Genomic DNA, 16,479 nt, shown 5'->3' with positions numbered 1-16,479 from the left:
AGGGCTGTGCAGGGAGGCACCTAGTGCCAGCACAGCCCTGGGCACAGGGCCGTGGGGCGCAGGGGCTCCAGTGACACGCAGGAGGGTGGCACGTGTGGGACAGGGCAGCAGCTCTACTCACCATGGTGCCCGAGTCGTCCATGCGCGGCTCGGCTGCCACAGCCTCCCCCAGAGCAATGGCCTCGTCTCTCTGGCTGCCTTTGTCCAGCTTTTCTTGGGCCTTTTGGAGGATCTTCTCATATTTGGCGTTGCCTGAAAGCACAGAACACCACCAATAGCAGTGGGGCAGCACAAATCCCATGGAAGACGGGAAGCCCCATTCCCCCAACACGCAGACACAAACTGCTCCAGCAATGGAGGGAAAGGCGATCCTGCTGCTTCTCACCCCCAGACGTCTTTCTCACCACACAGGAGCATCTCAGCCCCACAACGTGATGCAAACCCAACCCTGTCAAAATCCTTGCCAGCCTCTCTTGCAGCTTCCCTGTGCTTTTCTGCCCAGCCCTTATCTTCCCAGACCTCTGGCATACGCTGGCAAGCTGTGCAGGATGGTTCCTGCGGCAAAGCCACACGGGCTCGTCTGCCAGAGACCAAGGAAGCAACCAGAGGGCTGAGTTTGCCTGACAGCCCTGAAACCTCCAGGCCTGGCGGAGGTGCCCGTGAGCTGCCCTATGGGCATATGGCATGGGGGAAAGCCAGGTGACCTTCCTGGCGAGCAGACAGGCAGTGCTCACCTTTGATGTTCCTGGGCAGGTCCAAGTGGATCCTGGGAAAGGTCCCTTCTCCTTTCAGGCAGATTTTTGCTGGCTCCTGGTGACCCACTTGGATCTGGAAAGCCCTGCAGAAGACTCCAGGCACTCCTGGCAGGTAATAGACTTTCAGCACTTGCTGCTTGCCAGGTTCAATGTAACCCTGCGGGGCACAGAAGACGGAGGGAGGTAGTGTACCAAAGAGGACTCAGTGGAGGGATGGCTCACACGACAGACACGCTGAGGACACAAGACAGCTTCTCATACATAAGGAAACATCAGACATCACCACCTCCAGCTTTCTTGTACCCAAACGCCCGAGTCTCCTACACCAAGATGCAGTATGTCCTTCAGAGGCCTCGCAAGGCTGCCCTCTGCTCAGCATAAGCACAGCTCTTCTGCTGACAGGGTTTACCCTCTGCTAGCCAGAGCCAGGCACAACAAACCAAAGCTCTTTCACCAGCTGCTCTGGAAGAGCACCAAAGGGCCTGTGCTTCCAGCAGGGCCAGCAGCTCCTGGCAGCAGCTTGCAGGAGAGGACATCAGTGTGTCATCCCTCAGGCGGACAAGCACTGAGGAAGGTGGAAGCCACTCGGCCCTTTGCTTCCTCTTCCCATTGCAAAAGGGCACCAAGGCAGGAACACTGCTCCAGCTCTAAGACACCCAGGCAGGATGACAACTGGGATGGAGTGATGCTCCAGTGATGGCAAAACCAGAGAGCTCAGCACTCAGCTCCAAAGAGCTCCCGCAACCATCGTGCCTCCCACTGCTGGTTGCTGTAGGACAGCAGAGCCAGCGGCGGCCAAGGCCAGTCAGGGGCTCCATTAGGATTGTGCTCGATGCACCTCCTCTGCCTCTGCAGCAATCGCTCACAGCCCCGTCTCTCCTGCCTGGTTTTGGACGGGGGTTGTGTGCTCATTCCCCCTATTTTCCCCCAAAACTCTCTCCTGGGCAGCCTGACACAGGCCGGGTGAAGCCCTTGTGCTACTCACCATGCTGGGCACGACCAGGGGCACGCCAGGCAGAGGGCTGGCTGCAGTGCCTGTGCTGGGGCTCAGCACCACAAAGGCAAATCCCAGCTTCCCACTGTTCTGCAGGGTCACTGCTGCTTCCGAGACTTTGTTAAACACCTGAGGAGAGGACAGAAGAGCAGGAAGTTACAGGCACACGTCTGCTGCTCACAATTTCATTCCTCTTCCATTGGGTCGAAAGCAAAGGAACACAGCCCAGAAGCAGGGAGCGCACAGGAGAGATGGGCACTGGGCTCTCTGGGTTAACCTGGGCAACCCGCGACTGCAGGGTACCTCTGAGCCCTACACAGGGACAGGTATTTGTGGCAGAGGTGCAATTACAACCACGGAAAGATCAGGAAGAAACCAAGTAGGGGACACAAGCCCTCTGCACTTGAAGGTGTCACCCAACAGCGAGCTGAAACACAGGAGGAGACACTGAGGCATTTCAGGAGAAAAGGCACCTGCACACTAGTATTTGTGGGCAAAATACAAGCCAAAATGGAGACAAACAGGGCAACGCACACACGGCCAACAGCTGGAAACAGCCGTGGGGTTGTAACTGGAAAGAAGTACAGTGAGGGTTATTCTGGGACATTCTATCCAGCTACAGTGACTGGAAGCCCAAGTCAGCTGCCTCCTTGGCCAATGAATCAGGAGCATTAAAAGAGAGCACCTCCTTGCACCTCTGGCTTTAGGAGCCCATCAGCTCATGGACATCTGAGGGACACATCCCTCTGGAGAGCAACACTGGGATCCTGCCTGTCCCAGGAGGCAGCGTTAGTTCCCTCCAAGAGGAGGGATTCCCAGCTTTGGGCTGGGCTGGAGATGGCCATTAAACACCAGCTTGGAGCTATCACCCAAACGCTGGACTTCCGAGCCACAGAGCCAGCAGAGCAGCTGGGAAGGGGGGAGAGCCCTCGACCCGGGGGGGCAGCAGCCCACCGGTCATGGCTGGAGACAAGGAGCTCTGACAAGAGCAGCGTGCAGTACCTGCAGCCCGCAGTCGATCTCGGTGGTGTCCAGGAGGTAGCTGATGCCTGAGGCCTCCCCACACAGAGCCACCTCGTAGCAGGAGTCCAGAGCTCTCTCTGGATACACCACGCTGAAGGGAGCCTCAGGAACTCCTCTGTTGAGCAGGAGCACCTGCAGAAGCAGCAAGAAAGCAACATGGAAATACATGAAGAATCCTCTTTACTTACTGAAGGCTCACTTCTTTTCTACTTTAGCAATTAACATCTGTAAAAGGCAGAAGATGCTGAGCGCTGCTGCCAAATACAACAGGACAAGTTCTGCCCCAGGGCTTTTTCATGCAAAGCAGGGATAACTTCACACAAACAGAGCCACTCTGGCCTTATTCCCCTGACACAGAGCACTCCACTTGACCTGCAGTGGCAAGGACCTGCTCAGCACCACCAATTTGATTCAGACCCATCCCACACCTCCACCAGGCTCACTGCTGCCCACGAGCCATCCGGATCCACCCCATGCCCTGCCACCCGTCCTGCTCACCCCGTAGCTGTGGCTTGAGCCAACAAACACCTTCCCGACGCTCAGCTGGTCGCAGCTGAGTTCCACCTGGGGCCCGACACCTTCCCCGCTGATGCACAGGGGCAGCCTGGTCTCACAGCCTGTGGAGGGAAATCTCTGTGAGCGCAATTCCTTCTGCTACCCAGCACTTTCCAGGTTGTCTCAGTGCTGCTGCCGGTCCCTGGCCTGCATGGAACCACCTCCAGATGCTCCAGGAGAAGATACGGGACCCATCTCGTCCCTCAGGAGATCAGCCTTGGGGCTGGTTTCTCATTTCTAACCAACCCCCTGGGATGGTGTCTCAGAGAACCACAGAATGGTTTGTGTTGGAAAGGACCTCAAGATCATCCACTTCCAACTCCTTGCCATGGACAGCGACACCTTCCACTAGACCAGGCTGCTCCAAGTCCCATCCAGCCTGAACTTGAACATTGCCAGGGACGGAGCAACTTCCTTGGGCAGCCTGTTCCAGTGCCTCACCACTCTCACAGCAAACAATTCCTTCTGGATATCTAAACTAAATCTCCCCTGTTTAAGCTCAAACCCATCACCCCTTGTCTCATCCCTCCAGCCCTGGAAAACCAGCCCTCTCATTGAGCAGATCACATAAGCCAGACATGTACTGCTAACGTACACATCCCTTGGTGCAAAGGCAACCGAGACCTCAAGGCTTACAGCCAAACTCCAGGGTGGCTTCTTTCCCTTAGATTTGCTAGTGATGACAGAGCACAAGATCTTCAGCCTGAAAGCTGCTCTCAGCCACTGAAGCCTGAATCCTGGCTCAAATTTTGGACGAGATCTCACTGCCATCCCATTCTACTCTGCACACAAGGCGAGCAGCACCAGGAGGAGGAGAGAGCCACGCAACCAAGACTCATCTTGGAGGTAAATGGTCTACAGGCTCCTGGTGCTCCTTCATTAAAGCTGTGTGTGTTGCAAATGCTGGCAAACCTGTGCCAGGAAAGCTTATTCCTTCACTGCTTTGTCTCTTCTGGGGTCAGGAAGCCAGAGCCAGGCATCCTGAGCCCTGGCCTCGGACAGGAGACCACCGGGAATTGCAGGGACAGCAGCATGTGCCAGCACTGTCCTCTTGAGCCCTCCAGAGCTACACGAGATCCCAGTGGGCTGGAAGAGTGTTTGTACCTCCTCTGTGGGAACAGGAGCAGGAGGAAGGAGCTGTACCTGAGATGTCACAGTAGGCTGCCTCTTGGTAGACTCTGGCTTCTTTGGGCTTAAAGATCACATTGATTTCAAGTGAAGAATTTGGCAAGATATCTCCCTCCTGAAACAGAAGTGACAGCAAACCATTTATCTTCAAACAGCACATTCTTGTTGCCACTACAGCCCTGTAAGCCTTTATTTAGAGCATCAGCAAAGAGCAAGGAGCAAGCAACACCTGTCAACAGAATTTATAGGAGAGCTTGGAAGCAGCTGCAGAAACACCTTCCAAAGTCCCTCGCCTTTACTGGCACCCGGAAGGGGCTTTTGTTACCCTCAGAAGAGACTGAGCTCTGCCTCAGGGATTTAAGTCTGGGCCACGCTACCAGTTTCTGCAACTCTCTGCTGCTTCCTCAGGGTCTCCTCTCTCTGCTGCTCTCCCACAGGATCCTGGCACTGGTGCTCAGGCCCAGGAAGCCTTGTCACACATTTCAGCAGGCACCCCTGGTTTCTATAGGCTCTCAATTCCTCCAACTGCCTTAAGCAAAGGCACCTCGTACAGCCCTTCAGCCCCTAGCATTACGAATACACTTGACGTAAGTAGCTACACCTCTGGCAACCGTAATAACGCTCTACAGGAATTCAATATTGAGTTGACGGAAGCAGATAAAAACAACAGAGTCATTTTTCTATCAGCACAGCCAGGCTTTGATTCCACTCTGCTCTTGGCTATTCTCAGGAATTTGTCCAGAAGAGCCTTGAACTGACTGGAGCCTCCAGCACTCCTGCAGCATCAATATTTACTAGCTACAGTTCTGCCACTGACACAGCACTGACAGCTTAGAGGACAGCCCCACAAAAATTAAAGAGCTACAACATGGGAAGTTATTGGCCTGCAGCTGCGAGTAGTTCCCTGATGCACAACCTGCTCTGAGTCAGGAGAACACGGGCAAGGACAGGCAGAGAAGAACCCTTTCAAACACCAACCGCCAGTAACTGCAAAAGTCTGAAAGAGTAAAGTCACTTGGATTCTTCTCAAAACCTGCACAAAGTCCCCATGTGGGACAGGAGACACTGCCCATGACACAAAGCCCTTGCTGCCCCGGCCTCCTCCCATTCCTGCATCCCCATTCCTCTAGCCAGGGCAGCTGGAGCTGCCTCAGGGCCTCAAGGCATCTGTCTGACTCTGCAGTTGATCCCGGCCCCAGATAACCCAAACTCAACATCACAACGCTGAGCTGACACTGCACCAAAAAGTACAGCTTCAGCAAGAACCTGGAGAACACTGCAAAGGTGCATCTCAAACAGTGAGGAGTGCAAAGGGGAGCCCGGCAGGGTTACTGCGAGGGCCCAAGGCCCTGGGGGCATGATTTGCTCCATACCGAGACCACACTGACTGCTGGCATCATTCTGTACACACTCTTTAACTAGTGCAGGAGGGAGCTTAGAGCTTTGGGCACGTGCCATTGCTTCCTTTACAAGCTAATCAGAGGAGGGTGCAGCACACACACCCCCTTGCCAGGGATGATGCCTTGCTGCCCACCAAGCACCACAAAGCCATCCAGTGAGGCACCACGATCATCACAAGGGACACATCTCCATACATCCAAGGTGCTGCTGGGTCCCAAGGCACTGCCAGATTAGACCTCTCTAAGGCACCTGAGGAAAAAGCTTATGGGCTAGCACTAAAGCCTCTCCTTTTCTAGGGATCAGCACAGCTCTCAGGAACAATCCTGATACAGCACCCCCACTGGAGCCTTGCATTCATAGCCTCCATCCCAAGAGAACTGACCCAACACTTAACAGGCTCAAGAGCAAGACTCTCCATGGGAAAAGGATTGTTCCATAAAGAATGGAATTAATGGAAATCAAGAGACTGATAACGCTGCACAAGACAGCAGGGGAGAGACTCCTGTACGAGCCTGCTTTGATTCAGCCCTACAGCAAACCACGTAACAGGAACACAGCCATTTAGGAAAGGTTTCCACTCACAGCTTGGGGCCAAGCTACACTTCACGTCTCTGCATCATCACATCTTGATGTGGACAGGACTCAGCCACAATTCCAGACCTCCCCTTAATGCACCTCAGGAGCTCAAGAGCAGCTTAAGCTCATTGTGGAGACACAGCAACTGGAATGAAGCAGGAGCCCTGGGGCACACTCCAGAACCAGCTCTCACACACCACAGGATGCTCTGAAGGCTCAGCTCAGCAGCTCCCACTCTCCCCAATATCCCTGCTGCTCTGACACAGTCTCTTGCTCACATCGTGCTGCTGCCAGCTACAGTGCTGTGAGACCGCACTTGTGCTGGCACTGGTGGCTCTCAGCCTTACATGCGCTGCAGGAGCAAGCAAGAAGAGAACAGCAGCCCCTTCCTCAAAAACAAAATCAAAACATAAACTAGTTTCACCCACTGGAAAAGAAAGAAGAGGTTGGGATTATTCCAGGCTTCACTCCAAGATGAGAAGGGATGTTGCACTGCTCAGACAGCAGCCATTCTTCAGCTCAGACCATGTGAATACCCACAGCAACGGCTCTGGCTGATTGAAGGACATGGGGGTTTTGCTTGCATCACCAGGAAAGTGAGCAGTTTTCTCTACCTATCTGCAGTAGAACTCAAAAAGCTTGTTTAAACCTGCCAGCCTCGTGTCCAGGCTCACAGACGGCACTGGAAGGGACACTCAGATGTGGTATACATCCAGGTTTTAGGAATGGATTGCTGTCCCCCCGATTAAACTTGGGCTCAATTTGGACTCCTTTCCACAGGAGATCATTTCATTCTGCAGGTCAGGATGTGAACTAACAGTGCACCAGTGGCCTTTCTTCACCCCTATGCGCTACATGGAAATGTGTCCTTACAGAGAGTAACTGATACCTCTGAACACTGTGAGGACACTCATGAAGTGCCCTTGAGTCACAGTCCTTGCAGCAGAGCCCAGCCTGGGGTCGGCTCTTGCTGCTGCTCAGAAATGCTTTCTGCAACAAGCGCCCCCAGCCTCACCAGAAACCTGATGTCTCCTCTCTTGGCACATGGAGCAGCTGACCTGGGATCTGCCAAGGGACCTCATTCAGAGAGGAGAAGGACGAGGAGCAGGAAGGGAGGTTCTCAGCCATCACTTACCATGGGCACAATGGTGAAAATATCACTGCAGAAAGGCGTGGAGTCTCCCTGCACCTCTGTCCCCTGGCTCTGGGAGGTGCAGACGGGAAGGGAAGGGTGTTCTCTGAGAGGGGGGACCACCCCGTGCTCCTTAGGAACATCAACCAGCTTGTCCTCTTCCTGCCTCTGCAGCCTGTGCCATGGGAGAGACAAACAAGCAGATCATTGAAGAAGCAGCAGATTTGCAGAGCCTGTCGTGTCCGTGCACGACCAGCAAAGCACTTGGTGAGGAAGAGCAGCAGCTCAGCACGGGGCTGACCCTGAGACACAGGCTCCCCCATGGATCCCATTATTCCCAGCACAGCAGCGAGTTTTACTCCTCACTGACAAGCTCATCAGAGGTTTCTTAAAGCTGGCAGCCCTCAAGAAAAAGCCTCTTGCACTGGGAAGGGAGAAGCAACCAGGTTTCAGCTGCACGTTACCAGCAGCACACTTTTCCCCTTCCCTTTTGCACCCAACAGGGATGAGAAGACAGTATCTGCACTGCCTTGCGCCAGAGGATCCCGGTGCACTTCCAAAGCAAACCAATGGGTTTGGCATCCCACCACTTCAGTGACACAAACAGGTTTCTGTGCATGAAAACAGAGGTGCCAAGAGAGGAAGGGACTTTGCCCAGCATCACCCAGGAAAGAAGTCAGGACCAGCATCTCTGAATGCAAACCCGACGCTGAGACTTGAACCACCTCATCTTTTCCCTCATTTTGGCCTCCTCTGCAGAGATGCAATGCAGTTAACCTCTGCCTTTATTGCTGGTTGCAGCAGAAATCATTCTAGTGGTTAGAGATCACAAGTGGGAGATGAGAGGGGAGCAGTGCTGCACAGTGGTTGCTCCTTACTGGGAGCCTGAAAAGTCGCACAAGGATTCCCCAAGTCATAAGCTTTTAAGTCTCATTTCCAGTTCATCCCCCCAGGCTGTCAGTGTTTCTCTGCTGCCTGAAATGGCAATTTCAAAGCTTCACCAGAGGCACCCTTGGAAGTACCTGCCCCATCTCTCACCACCAGGACACATGTTGCTGAAGCCCAAAAGCACTTCCAAGTCCTGGCTGCCCTCCCTTCCCTGCACAGCCCTCCCCCTCCACATCTGCCCAGCCGAGGAGCAAGGCCAGAAACACCTCCTTGGGCCAGAAACCAGGACACTGGAAGGCAATTCCCCAGCCTACAGCAGGACGGCCTCCACCTTCTGGGCCAACCGAGCACTGTATCCTGCGTGTGGCTGGAAAAGGAGCCTGACACCTTAGCAAAGAAGAAACTGCTTGAGTATCATAAGAGTTGTGCCACCTGCAGCTCTTCAGTGCTACTGCTCAGTGCAGTCCCAGGTACCGAGTGCTGACACCTGCCTCAGCCTCATGGACCCTCTGCAGTGCACGCAGCTCTGAACTCAATAGTTTGTGGCTCCCAAACGTGAATTTGCCCTCTGAGGCAAGCCAGTGATTGCAATCAACCTTCTCTCCCCAAAACATCATCCTCAGCTGTAGCACGGGTGGGACTGGAATGGCAAGGGTTAAGCTCCACGATGTGCATGGCTCTGTCTGCCCTAATCCCTTCAAAAGCCCCAAGAGCCCTCTGAGGCTGTGTGTTAGTTTTCCCCTGGTGCACCTATCTTGCTGGGAGGAATCTCTCAAACAAACCTCAGCTTCTGCCGCTCCTCCTCTTCCTCATCAACAAAACGCTTCCACTGGAAGTGGGCCGTGATGCCACTCTGGTTGTGGATGACCAGGGAACTTTGCTTTGACAGCGTGAGGGAAGTCTTCTCAACTGTCAAGGAGCTCTTGTCAAGCCTGATATCGGCATTTACAGCTGTTCCACAGAGGCTTTTGTGAACATCTTCACCTGGAACAAAGCAAAGGCAAAGTCTTGGCTCATCTGACTTGCTGATGGAAGTACAAGGAACAGGGCAATCTGCAGGCAACAGGAGAAAGAGCTGCAGTTCTGAGCTGCATCAGCAGTTCCCCACATCAGGACATTTATCATATCCTGACAGCTGCACATGAGATGGCATGAGGATGTCCTGGCACCACCTTAGGCACCTTATTTTGGGGGATGTTCGTGGAGATTTATCCCCAAGGTGACAGCATTTACAGTGAGACTTTGCAGATGTGCCCAGGTGCCCTTTGGGCTGCCATCCCACTCAGGTCATAGGGAATTCTACACCCAAGTCACTCAGTGACGCTGAGGAGCCCCACCTCAGTCATGGCTTGCCCAGGCTCTCCTGCAGGCAGGAGATGCCCCCACTCTCGTGTCATCCTCATCTCCTGCTCCTCAAATATTGGCCATAGCTCTCATCTCAGAAACCAAGCGGGAGCATTTGAAATGAAATGGACAAGGGCAGAAAGAACAATGGCAAGTACAGAGCAGCTTCTGTGCTGAGCTCTGCACTCAACAGGGTGCTATGGGGCCCTCGGATCCATCTGCCAACTCCTTCTTTTGCTCCTGCTGCTGTCACAGCCAAGTGCCTCACCACTGCCAGCACATTCTCCCTTGTCAAACGTGCTGCTGTTACCACTTCACCACTGGAGAAGTGAGTCCCTTCACTAGGGTAAGTGTCCGCTGGAAAGCTGGAGACTTCCAGCATCAGAGCAACACGCACAGCATCACAGCCATTCCCAAGGGTTTCTGCAAGGTCCTGTTCACCACCTACCTTCAGACATCATTACACCCTCACATTACTGACTCCAGCCCTAGCAGCAGCTTCTTCCTAAGCCTCACCATTAAATAACTGCTGCTCACAAGGGGGGTTCTACAGAATCACTCCCAGGCTACAGCAAAGCTCAGAGCACCCTAATGGCTACTGCTGCCACACTAACTGCTCCTCACAGTCACAAGACCTCAGCGTGGCCCAGCTCTCAGCAGAGCACTCACTGTACCCATGCATCACATCACAAGAAGAGGGTCTCTACCTCAAAGGCCTTGACAGGAACTGTAACACAACACATCGGGATGAAAAGCAATGACCAGTCAGGAGAGCTCTATGGGACAAGTTGCAGGCTCTTCAGACAGCTCTCTCGCACGTTAAAAGCCATCTCCTTTTCAACCAGGCTCCTTGCTAAACCTTCTTCCCCAATGGAGCACCCAGAATATTCCCCATCGCCCCCTGTGCACTGTGCTTAGGAAGATCTGCTGCCTTGTTACAGGCTGAAATATTCCAGCACAGCAATATCTGGCAGCCAGCATGGAAGCTTTGCTCTACCCAGCGTGAAGGAGTCTTGCAGAAGGGATTCAACAGGACAATGAAGCCATCAGACAATGATGGCAGACACTGCTCTCTTTGGAAGGACACACCGAGGGTGCACCAAGCACTTACCTGTGTCATAGTGAACAATCATGGGACTTGTATAAACACCGGTCTTTGGTGGGTGAAATTCCACCGTGACTTGCATCGCTTCTCCAACGCCAAGAGTCCCAATGGAGGGATCCACAGAGAAAGGGCTGCAACACAAAGAGAGAGATCTGGGCCCTCCGTTAACTTTGCAGTCTAGTTCACTTCAGCTCTCTTGTGCAAGCAAGGAGCAAGCAAACCACAGGCGGTACAAGAAAACCAGAGCATCCAGGATCAGAAACAGAGCGGGTGACTCTCCCTGCTGAAGAATCCCATGCAGAAGAACCCTGCAGAGGATCCCGTGGTATAACATGACCTCAGCCCCCCATCCTCTGCACACAGTTCTCAGCTCTTCACCTCTGCCATCCAGTTACTCACAATTCTACGGTTTTTGTGTAGCTCACTTAAACTTTTGTAATGCTTCCCATTTCTTTATTGCAAATCAGGACTGAAATAGTTCATTGCTGAAGTTCGGGAACTCTTAAAACCCTTGTCAAGGAGCTCTCAACACATGCTCTGTCACCCAATAGAGTAGTTGGCAAGTGCATTGCAAATAGATGCTAGACTTCACTGGGTACTTATTGTGGTGGTGACAACTAGGCCTGGAAATCCCAGAAGGAAACTGTACAGTGATTTACAAGTTCCTGCCCATGGAGCTCCACAGGGAAAAGCAGCAGCCTGCTTAAAGAGCACCCTAGCAGCCTGCTTAAACAGCCTTGCCAGCCTTTGGCAGAAGCTCCTCTCAGACCCTCGTGTTTCACAGGAGACAAGTTGAAAGTCTTCTGAATCCCGTTTCCTGGAGAAGAAACTGAAGCAGCTCAGGTGCACCAACTGAGACGCAGCAGGTCTTTGGTGCGTTCTTAACCTCAGCTCCTGCGCTGAGACCTCTGGGACCAAGCAACTCTCAACTTCCAGCCAACTGAACCGCCTGCCTTGCGGATGCAGTGTCACAAACACATTCCCCTCTCCAGTGCAGCAAACTGGAAAACCAGTGACTGGCTTCTGAGACCAACAGGAACAGGACAGGCTGTCTGCAACACAGTTCACCTCAGGCATTTGATGACGGGACCACCAGACTACCGTGAACTTGTGGCCTCCAGAGACCGGGTGTACTTGGTTCCTAGTGGTATGGAACCATTTCAGAAGGTTATTTGTGACCACAAGGGTGCAAACCAGCTACTCAGCTACTTGAGCCCTCTCCAGGAAATGTGGGAGAGAGACAGCTCCAGGAGAAAAGGCCCCCAACCCTTTGCAAATGCACCAGGCACTTGGAGCATCTTTCACCTGCTCCCTCCTTAGCTTTCTGGTAGTCCACTTCTGAAGCCACCACCTGCTCCTCTCCACTTCAGAGATCATTCTGCTTAGGCATATTTGGTCCCAGGCACCAGACCAAGCCCACGGGAAAACAAAGGCCCTGGACCACACACTCTTATTGCCAGGGCCTCCATAGCAATTGCTTTCATCTATGATCTCTGCTTGCTAATATAGACACAGCTGCTGATCAAGTCCTCAGTGCCTCTCACCAGCTCATTGCTTGCCCATTTCTTGATGCTGCCTTTGGGCTCCGTGACCTGAGCCCCTCGAGCTGTCCTCTGCCACACAGCACCTTCTGCAGCACTCCAGATGCCTTCCTACCTTGGCTCTTCCAATCCAACAGCATCAGATCTGCAAGATGCTGCCTTGCAGACATCACTGCACTGTAAAACTTGCTTGCAGAGCTTTCTCAAAACACCGTAAGCAATGGCAAACCCCACGTGTCCTGCCCATGTCCAGCACCTCAGATGCTCTGCCTCCTTTTTCTCACTGTTTACAACTCTATGAACACACAACAGTGTTTTGCACAAGAGATGAGCTCCTTTACCTCAGAGTGGTGATGCTGTAGCAAGCCTCCCGCTTCCCCACGTTGCGCACCAGCAGAGTCTTCTGGGTGCTGAACCTGACTGGACACTCAGAGAAGTTCAGCTGCTCAGGGAAGTCCAGGCTGGCTCGGGCACCTATGGCTCGGATAGGCACAAAGAACTTCTCCCTCTCTGTGATGATGATAAGCTCCTCAAAATAATCCTGCAGGGAAAGAAACAAGCTCAGCACAGTGCCTTTAGCACCATGCCTGTGCCAGAAGAACTGCTGCTGGTTTCTGTGACTCTCACAGTAGCATTCAATAATGTACTCGCACTTTTTATCTTCATGGCCTTTCATTACAGATTATTTCACAAGCAGGGGCAGCCAGGGACCATGGGGCAGATCCTCTGTACCTTTCTAGAGGCATGCTGCTTGAGGATAGGACAGACTATTCTACTACATTTAAGCAGCAAACACAAGATGAGTAAAAGGCCATGCACAGGCAGCAGACTCTCAGCCCTCAAGCCAACAGACATTCCATTAAATATTCCACCACTGAAGGACAAAAGAGCCTGAAACAGGCAAGAGCCTCCAGCCTATGGGAGCACAACCTTCAGCACCAGCAAAGAGTCTCCCCCAGGTCTAGATCCAGTGCAATCCCACTGAACCCAGGACACTTCTTCAAAACCCACACCAGATGCCTGCTTTGGAATCCAGCCCTGCAGGTTCACCTCCCCTCAAGGCACCATCTCTCAGGACCTCCACTCTCACCTTGTTCTCATCAGGTCGGAAAAGGATGCGGTAGGTTGAAGACGTGCCCGGGGCTACCTTATAGTCCTCATCACTCGGGCTGATCAACTCAAAGTAAGGAGAGTTCCCCAGGATGACGTTCAGCAGACGAGGAACCTGCACGAAAGACACACAACTATGATTTTGTCACTTGGGGAAACTTGAGAAGGGACCAGGACAGGCCACGTGACAGCCTCCTTACCACCTTCCCAAAACACTTTTAGCTCTGAAGGTACACGCACGGAACACACAAGGCTGGACTTGAATCCCCTTTAACTGCTCCTGCTAAGCTAGCCTCTTTCCACCGCTCTTCCCTGTGCTTTGACAGGCACTTGCACACAGGTGGCTGAACAGGCTGAGAGAGGAAAACATGGCCTGCCAGAAACCAAGACTGACCAAAGAGCCACCGGGACACGGTGCACACTCGAGGTAAAGCATGACAGCAGGCAAGAACTGCACAGCCCTCGACAATCCCATCAGTCCAGGGCTTTCAAGGGGAAGCATGCTGGCTCAAAGAGCTCCTTTGGGTAGATACCACCAGTGCACGGCCAAAACCAGAATCCCCAGCATGGGAACATTTTCCCCATCTTGCAGAATAACGCTGGTGAGACATTTTATTCTGCATGCGCTGCACTGCAGCAGGGAACTTGCTCTGCTGCACACCATGTGAATTCCACTGCTCTCCTCCTCCAGCCCAGTGCTCAACCTCCACAGCCCAGCACTTACCCTGTCTTTGTTCCTCAGAGCTAGCGACGCTATGTAGAACTGGCGGGGAATGTAGTTCTCAAACACCACCTCGGATGGGAAAGCCTGGAACGACCTCTGGTCCCGATCAACTGCTGAGAACTGCAGATGCAAGACAGAGCAGAGAGAGCTTCAGCTGCTGGGAGAAAGATTAACGAAGGAAGATCCCACACTGATCTCTAGTAAATACAGTCTCTTGGTGACTACATCTGCCCAGCTCACGCTAGGAGATGGCAGCTCACCCACCTCTGCTCTCAGCTCAGCAAAGGGTTCTGGACCATGCTGAGCAGCCTCAAGCTAAGAAGCTCTTTTGGAGGCTCTTTCTTCAGGTTGCCTTCTCCAACAGGCAAAGCAGCGCTCACCTCCAGCAGAGCCCTCTGCTAAGCTGCTCGCTCAACTCCAGACACTTGCTGGAACAGCCACCAGCACTCAGGGAGCAAGCAAAACCCAGCAGTTTCCATGAGCCTCCACAGGAAACAAGTTGCAGGTGAACTTCCCTCTGGGACAGCGACACTGAGTCCCACACATCCCACATATCTTTTTTTGATGGAGAGCCGAGAAACCAGGCGGAAGACACCAGTACCAGGGAGGAAAGGCCAACAAGAAAGTAACAGGGCAGTTGGGAAACAGATAACTGAGGTGAATGCTGGATGGGGATGAAGTTCAGCTCTTTCCCCAGCATTACTGGGCAACCTGAGCTAGGCTGCAATTCGTATCCCCTTTCCCCAGGAGCTTTAAAGTTGCTGCTTCACTGGATTCTATCACTGCTGGTTTATTTAACAGCACTGCAGAAGCAGCTCTGAAAAGTACACACAAAGAACAAATGCTGACCCAGCAGAGGCATTACTTGGAGATAATTCCTCCCTGCTTGGTCTCCCCTCTCCCAGCTGCACTGCTGCCACTCGAGACACACAGGCAGGTCTCCCGCTGCCCCACAAAAGCCACGGTCAGGCTGAGGCCAGAAGCTGTAGCACTGCCAGTTATTTGGGCGCCTGTCTTACGTGTTCCCACCTCGTGTGCTGTCTGGGGCAACCCTGAACTGATGTGCTACAGCTCACTTGCTGGCAACTTTCTGCTCAACAGCCCTACCTCAGTCGTCCACCCACCTGGACTGGCTGTTACACTGAGCAGTCCTGCAAGAAAAGCGGCTTTAAACATCCATCTAAGAGAGCACTGATCCAGGGAAAGCGCATCCACTCTCCTCTGCCCAGGGCGATTCCCCGGCTATCCAGCAGCCTGAAAACTCAAACACCCTGGAAGGCTCCCACGCCTTCTTCCAACCCATTCATGCATTGACGCAATTGGGTTTCTTACAGCTTAAGTAATTGCCACAGGCCCTCAGCCTTCAAAGGCCACTACTGCCACCACTGAGGGAGTCCTGTGACCCCAAGCACATGGCAGTTGACTACACCAAAGCCAGAGGTGGCTCTTTGAACAGCAGGATGAGAAATAGCAGCTCCTGCCCTTGTGTCCTGCCCCAGCCCTACCCCCAGTAGCTTTAGCGATGGTAGCTCAACTCCAGCAAAACCCACCAACTGCAGCACAGGTTCCATTGCTTCCTGCAGATCAGGACTTCAATGGCTCACTGCAAACACACGTTTTGCCTTTCCCCCAGCAGAAAGAACTCCACTACCACCAGTCGGAAATGACAACAGGACCTAATCACCAAGCTGCTTGGGTGAGCTGGAGGCAAGTCAGCCACAAGCACGTGCCCTCTTCAAATAGCACGTCAAACAGCAAGGAAAAGGCCAGGGAAAGGCTACCTTTTGATGGCAGACTTCACCCATGTCCCGAAGCTGGGCAGTCCGGGGCCGCCTCATCTCCCGAGGCCTCGCCAGCCTTTGCTTGCTGCTGAGAGACTCTTCTGCCTCTCTGACCAGCTTGGGATTACGAGATGCTACCACTCTGCTCTGGAATCCATCCGCCCTTCTGGAGGACCTCATGGGCCGGGGGGTCTTGCCACTGGCCATGTTGCAGAGCTCACCTGGAAGAAGCAACAATTGGACAATCCACAACCCCAGAACCTTAAAACCCCACACCCATGGAAGCCTGGAACCCACAACCTTAGGGAAGGGCCCTTAAAACTCACCCACTCCCAACCCCCTGCCATGGCCACAGACACCTTCCACTAGAGCAGCTGCTCCAAGGCCCATCCGACCTGGCCTTGAACACTGCCAGGGATGGG

The 16,479-nt window shown here is 53.3% G+C and overlaps 1 protein-coding gene across 1 annotated transcript; it reads right to left on the bottom strand.

The window, feature by feature from the left end:
* Window positions 1-2,161: 2,161 nt before the first annotated feature.
* On the bottom strand, window positions 2,162-16,264 carry LOC117437493 (hydrocephalus-inducing protein homolog). The gene is made up of 11 exons (XM_034071867.1): window positions 16,058-16,264; window positions 14,277-14,396; window positions 13,533-13,667; window positions 12,784-12,983; window positions 10,908-11,032; window positions 9,235-9,436; window positions 7,568-7,739; window positions 4,471-4,570; window positions 3,271-3,389; window positions 2,752-2,904; window positions 2,162-2,176 (listed from the first exon to the last, which is right to left on the bottom strand). The coding sequence occupies exons 1-11, from the start codon at window positions 16,262-16,264 to the stop codon at window positions 2,162-2,164; spliced, it is 1,548 nt and encodes a 515-aa protein (XP_033927758.1).
* Window positions 16,265-16,479: the final 215 nt, after the last annotated feature.

The sequence above is a fragment of the Melopsittacus undulatus genome, chromosome 22, assembly GCF_012275295.1.
Source record: "Melopsittacus undulatus isolate bMelUnd1 chromosome 22, bMelUnd1.mat.Z, whole genome shotgun sequence".
In the NCBI taxonomy this organism is placed as follows: domain Eukaryota; kingdom Metazoa; phylum Chordata; class Aves; order Psittaciformes; family Psittaculidae; genus Melopsittacus; species Melopsittacus undulatus.
This window is presented reverse-complemented; position numbering and strand designations above follow the sequence as displayed.

Excerpts from the sequence above, each read along its gene's own strand:
- LOC117437493 (XM_034071867.1), bottom strand. The coding sequence starts at position 16,264 with ATGGCCAGTGGCAAGACCCCCCGGCCCATGAGGTCCTCCAGAAGGGCG. Across the intron at positions 12,984-13,532 it reads TCCGACCTGATGAGAACAAG|GATTATTTTGAGGAGCTTAT; the intron begins GTGAGAGTGGAG and ends CTTTCCCTGCAG. Across the intron at positions 9,437-10,907 it reads GATTGTTCACTATGACACAG|GTGAAGATGTTCACAAAAGC; the intron begins GTAAGTGCTTGG and ends GCTTTGTTCCAG.